This window comes from Nematolebias whitei, chromosome 9, assembly GCF_014905685.2.
Source record: "Nematolebias whitei isolate Nwh7 chromosome 9, NemWhi1, whole genome shotgun sequence".
NCBI classification, from domain to species: domain Eukaryota; kingdom Metazoa; phylum Chordata; class Actinopteri; order Cyprinodontiformes; family Rivulidae; genus Nematolebias; species Nematolebias whitei.
In genome coordinates this window covers 45048584-45055031 of record NC_056506.1, presented here as the reverse complement: position 1 = coordinate 45055031, position 6448 = coordinate 45048584, and the positions used below count along the sequence as shown (strand labels likewise).

Sequence of the window (6448 nt, the reverse complement as noted above, 5' to 3'; positions counted from 1 at the left end):
TTTTTTTTTTTGTGTAGTTTTTTTGGTGGGGGGGGGGGGGTGGTGGGTGATTACTTTTGAGAGATATTTTTTTCTCGTCAGCGTCTCGTGTGTTACAGTCAGTGTTAACCGTTTACCATGTAAGCTGGTTTTTCCGTCCACAAGTACAAAAATCAAACTTGTCTTTTTGCTTCCATGCTGGTTTTTCTGTCCCCTCGTTGCTCCCATGGGTTCTCCCTGATGTTCTTCAGCCCCTCGGCTCCTTTACCTGAGTCTGTAGCAACATCTGACTCAAACACAGGTCCCAAAGTCTAGTTTTGATGGAGGTTCTCCAGCCCCGGTTGGTGCTGGCGCTTTAACCTGAACCTGCTGCAATGTCTCGGTAAGGACACCTGGCTGCAAAGTCAACGAGTGATGGACGCCACAGATTTCAAGAAGCAGATATGTTTGCTGCTCCTGGGAGGAGAATTTTTTTTTTTTTTTTAATGTTCGGAGCCAAACTGGTCTCGCTACACACATTAAAACAAACTATTGTTTTTGTACGCAGGCCTCGTTTACCAGCTTCGCTAAAGGTTCCCATAAACGTGCGCTCCATTATTAGTTGGAAGTTGGCCTTGGCAGTGGACGTTCCACTCGGCCCGGTCTTGGAAATTGATTGCAATCTAACTAAGAGGCTTCTGGCAGCAGATCGTGCTCGCGCCAAGGTTGAGTTTGGCAGGCGTAAAAGCCGAGCTCCGAGCCCAGGTTGCACTAACGCTCAAGAAAGTCATTTAGGAACTTTAATGTCCTCCTCTGTTTTTCCTCCTTCCGCTCCACTCGTCCACTTCTTTTCATCCTTTAATCAATCATCCCGTCTGCGTCCTGATCCACCTTCACCCCGTCTCTCCTCCTCTCGTCACTCCTTCCCCTCTCCGTCTCCGATCGATGTCCGACCCTCTTCTGTCTCGTGGAGCAGCCTGTGTCGGCGCACGGTAGAGTAGATGTGTGCTGGTGGCTCTTTGGAGAGGAGTGCATGCGCTGTTGATACACAGTTCGTTTGTGCCCAACTTTATTGGAAATGTTAAAAGGTTGCTGGAATGCTTAGAGACTGCAGCGTTTGAATCCCATCGGAGGGTGGTGCAGCGGCTCCGTCACGTGACGGGGAGCTAAACTTTCCTCTGTAAGTGAAGTCTGCACGTCGCTGTGTCTCCTTCAGGCGCTTCTTCTGCGAGTCCAAAGACAGGTGCGTTAGGTAAACGGGTTAATCTAAAGTGATTGGAGGAGCATATCGTGCTGTTCTGTGTCTGCGTTGGTCCTGAGGCGGACTGGGGGGGGCTTTAAAAGGATGCTCCCCACCACCCAGGCTAGGACATCCCTGTCATGACCCTCTACATCTACAGAATGAAGCAGGGATATCAGATGATCAGCTTCATGATGTGCATGTTAAAGAACTCCCAACACGTCAGCGTTTAGCTTCTGTCTGAAGACCAGAGGACCAGCTTTGTCTCGGAGGTTGCTCATTAGCGTTGAACTCTATTTAGTCGAGCTCCGCTGTGAACGAAGGGATGGGTTCCTGCCTCATACTTAACAAAGTGTAATGTCTCTTTAAAACTAACGAACCTGTATTTGCCTGTAATTTATCATCCTGTCCTTTGTCTTAGTTTATGTGCTAGCATGTAGCTTGCATGAGAAACGGTTGGAAAAGTGTAGATAGCGTTGGAGAAGAGAAGTGGCCGACGAGCTTCTCTCCTGAGACAAGAGCGGCGGTCGGCCCGGCTGACCTCCCTGCTGTCCTCTGTTCTGCAAACATACGCTGTGTCCCAGTTAAATCCATCTGGACCCGTCCACGCTCCCAAGGTCCCTGCAGGAGACCAAAACTCTCATATTTCTCATCTCTCTGACATACGCACCGTTGAACTGGGACGTGCAGTATTTCGTGGCGTCGGTGCAGTGATAACCAGCTGTCACCAGATGCCAGCAAAAGCTTTCCTTCGCCCTCTTCAGTCAGTTTAAGCTGTTCTGCCCCTCAGAGTGAGTCCCACTCCGCTTTAAGCAGCCTCACACTAGCTGCTGCTCATTGTTCTTTTCTTTTTTTTTGTGTAGAATTAAGAATTTGATTCTTTAATTATGTTTTTTTTTTAAAGGTGTGCATATTCTTCAGTGTTTGACTTTCAGTTCAACTGATAATTTTCTTTTCTTTAAAATTAGATTTTCCCAGTTTTGAATGTTAGAAGTGTAGTTTTTTTGGCATATTTTCTCCTTTCAGCAGCCATTTAAAAATATTTTTTCATGTATATAGCGTTGCCTTTACTGTAAACTTCTACATGCAGACACACACACACATTGGATGCATACTCATCCACACACATATCTGGATATGCACAGCAGGCGTGACGTCTGTTCCTACGGTGTATTTGTACAAATGTGTGTGTGTGTTTGTGTATGAGTGTGTATTAAATGACCCAAGCAGACTCCAGAGACACTCTTAACGTGTGTTACATTTACAAACATGTCTTTATTTCCATGACAAACAAATTTATTTGTGTTTGGTTTCCTTTCTATGGATGACAAGTCTTCCTTTTGAGTGAATATCACACGGAGATAGTGCCGACATGTCTGTTTATTTGTACTAATGACTGATCAGGATCAATGTTCAGAAAATATTTTTCTCTTTTTTTTTTTTTTGTTAGAATACAAGTTCAGTTGTTGACTTCAATAAACATGCATTTGAGTTAATTTCACATTTGTGTTGCTTGTTTTTCCAAGTAATAAATTATGTAATTAAAATTATTTGTATTCATTCAGAGGCTGCTTTGAGTAGCGGTAGTTTGTTTCTGGACTGCAGGATCCACATACGTTACTATAATGATTTATATTCTAGACCTAAAGGTCAACTTTTCTGTAAAAATGCATATGTAAACCATGTTCTTGTATTTTTTTAAGAATGTGACAGACACTATTAAATAAAACAAACTAAATTAATTCATAAACATATCAAATGTTAGACTATTTTGTGCTTCTTTTACATTTATAATAATAAGAAAATAATAATAACAATAATATATTTATTTAGTTGCCTCAATTATTTGATTTGTTTAAAAAAATTATAATTTTTGTTGCTTTTTTTTAATCTTATTTATTTTTGTTTTATTCTTTTGTGCTTTCATTGCTTTATTTTATCTGATTTTTTTAGGTTTTTTTTATTATTATTATTTTTCCTAACTTTTGTTTATTGTTATGTTAAGCACAAACTCTAGTTGTGTTAATATGTGTGATAAAATAGTTTATAAATTAAGTAGGCATTTAAGCCATGCAGTTACAATATAATCCACTAGAGGGCAGTATACTAAAGGAATCAAAGCTTTTACTAGCTGTAACGGTGCTGCAATAATTTAATTATTTGGCAGGATTTTTTTTTGTGTAAATTCTTTAAAAAAAAAAAAAAATCTAAATAAATATTAAAAAACATTTTAATCCAAAAATCCATTTTATGAAACAACCCAAGGCAAGGTTTCTTTTAGACACAAGAAAGTAACTATTAAATGTTTTTATCTCTTTGAATACACTTGTTTTGTGGAGATGTTAATAAAGAAATAATATTGTTTCAGTGTGCAGAATTGTATTAAAAGAGAAGCTTAAAAATATTTTAAGTTGCTGAATAAGTATGCTGCATAGATAACAGATAATGCAGAAATAAAAGACTAAAATGTCATGAAAGATTCTGATTATCTGGAGAAATCTTTTTTAAATTTAAAGTCTCATCATGTATAAATATATTATTTGATTTGTATTGAAGATGGAACTCTAGAAAGAATCACTTATATATATATATAATTTTTCATTATTATCTTTTTTATTATTATTATTTGCAGGTACCTGCAGAAAAACGACTCCAATTGAACAGACATCCTATTCAGGAAATGCCAGCTTTGAAACTGTTACAAACTTGTTATTGTCTTGTCCCGTTTCATTTTTCAACACTGAAATTTGAACCATTGTCTGTAACAAATTATTGAGCCTCGTGTTTAAAGTGCAGCAATGCAGGTGAGAAGTAAAGTAACTCAAAGCAAACTGTGAAACAACACAGACCATGTTTTCCTGAAAGGTTCAATTTGAAAGAGTTTACTCCTGTAATCTTTTTTACATACAGTTTTATGCAACTCTGAAATGCAGGTATGCACTCAATGTAAACAAAACAGTCAACTATGAAAGCTTAAGTCACATTATTGACATTAGTTGGTCTAAATGTGAGCAGCACAGTGACTTAGTGGTTATTGTTATGCTCACATCAAGAAGGTCCCATTGCTTCTGCTTCTTCTGATTATTATTATTATTATTGTTATTATTATTATTATTATTCGAGCCGAGATGGAGTGGGCAGCCAACCTGGGACCAGAAAGTTACCATTTGACTCCTCGTCATCCCTACATATTGTTGTGTCTCTGAGGAAGACACAGTCCCTATTTGCTCTCCGGGCGTAGCTGCACACTGCTCCACCTGGCTGCATCTCAGGTGTGATGAGTTGAATGCAGACATCTAATTTTGCCAATGTATGGAAACATACAATGATAACACATAGCACATTCTTCTTTTTCGTTCAGCTTTTCCCTCTTCCGGGGGTCGCCACAGGGAGTCATCCTCCTCCATCTCACTCTGTCCTCTGCATCCTCTGTCCTCACTCCAACTTCCTCCATGTCCTCTCTAACTGCATATCTCCTCTTTGTCTTTTTCCTGGCAGCTGCATTTCTAACATCCTTCTACCAATAAACCCACGGTCCCTCCTCTGGACATGTCCAAACCATCTCAGTCTGGTCTCTAACTTTATCTCCCAGTTGTTCAACCTGTACTGTACCTCTGATGATCTCATTCCTGATCTTATCCATCCTTGTCACTCCTAAGGAGAACCTCAACATCTTCATTTCTGCTACTTCCAGTTCTTTCTCCTGTCTTTTTGTCCATGTCTCCATCTCCAGACCATACAACATAACTGCTCTCACCACTGTCCAGTAAACTTTTCCTTTGATCTTTGCTGGCACCCTTTTGTCAGATCTTCGTGAAGCCTCTCCAGTGTATGTTTGGTTTCAGGGCGCAGTTCTTGTCGCGGCCGCCGCAGCGCCCTCCTCTCCTCTGTGGATCAGAAATGGAGATTTGGAGAGGGGAGGTGGTGGTGGTACTCCATGAAGAGAGGGGATGTGTGCTGCTGATTGTCTGTGAGGTGGGGGGAGGGAGAGGGGAGGGGAGAAAGGAATTCAGAACTGGTTAAATGGGGATACAGAGCGCAGAGAGGAAAGGGAACAGAGAGTGGAGACAGATTCATTTTACGCACGGGGAAAGCGGGGAAGTTTGTTCATAAAAGAGACAGGAAAGAGAAAGAAACATGGGATTTTTCTTCCTCCAAGCGGGTCTTGTTTCACTCTCATGACTCAGAGAGGATTCCAGCTGAAATCACCCTGTCGGGAGGAATTCATGGTGTCTTTCAGGGGACACGGAGCCGAGGGGTGGAATCTGAATGCGCTCGGCTGAACCATGCCAGCTTTGTGGATCATAACTTTGGCAATCGCTTTGAACCAAGGTGAGTAACAAAAGAAGAACAGATCAGAGCACGAACAGCAGAAAGTTTGCTTCCAAACACAAATGTGTCGTTTTGCTCAGTTTGGTGCGACTGCGCGCTTTGTGGCTCTGCGCCGGCACCACTTGCCTGTTTATTATGGCTGGCACTGACTCCACGCGCGTGGTTCTGCATGTGGACACAATGCTGTCTTATCATAACTACATCCCGCGGACACTAAAGAGGAACGAGTCATTGGGGCGCTCAGGGTCTCAGACGTGAACAGTCCGGACGCGCAGCGTCACTTATTCCTTCCTGGGAGAGAAGTGGAACATCTGCACATGACATTGCTTTGACGTGACCTTTAAAAGCATGAACTGTTGTGTAGATCTGGAACAAATGCGTGGGTCAAGACGGGCGCGCGCGCACGCAAACACACACTTTTGCGCATAACCTGTCAGTCCGGGGTGATTGATGAGGCGAGGATCTAATGCACAGTCTGGTGGCTGAGCTGTAACAGGAGTCACATTGAATCATTTTTCAAAGCGCACACACAGAGGGCACGCACGCGCCACGCACGTGCATGCCTTTAGTCACAGTGTGCGCGCGCGCTAAGGGTAGAGAGTAAAGACCAGAGCAAGGGTCCCTGGACAGCAAATCTGTTTGTGTGTGTGTGTGTGTGTGTGTGTGTGCGTGTGATGGAGATAGAGACTGAGCAGTGCAACCTCTGCTTAGATAGCAGGTAGAGTTGCGCGTGCGTGTGCGCGCCCCTGCTGGAATGGTTCAGGTGCCAAGAAAAATTCATATTTTACTGTAAAGATGGAGACGCATTCACTGAACTGGAGAAGAGCCCCATTACTAATATTAATGTTCTTATTTATTGATCACCTTGAAGGATCATCCTCTGCCTTTACTCCCCCCCCCCCCCCCCCCCCCCCCCCC

General features: G+C 42.3%; 1 protein-coding gene across 1 annotated transcript in view; it reads left to right on the top strand.

Annotated features, from left to right (window-relative positions):
- Positions 1 to 5374: 5374 nt before the first annotated feature.
- Positions 5375 to 6448, top strand: part of kirrel1b (kirre like nephrin family adhesion molecule 1b) — a 151042-nt gene continuing 149968 nt past the window's right edge. Inside the window, exon 1 of the mRNA XM_037681389.1 lies at positions 5375 to 5530. Coding sequence (XP_037537317.1) covers positions 5485 to 5530 — 46 coding nt within the window. The 5' untranslated portion in view covers positions 5375 to 5484. The remainder of the gene's footprint in view (positions 5531 to 6448) is intronic.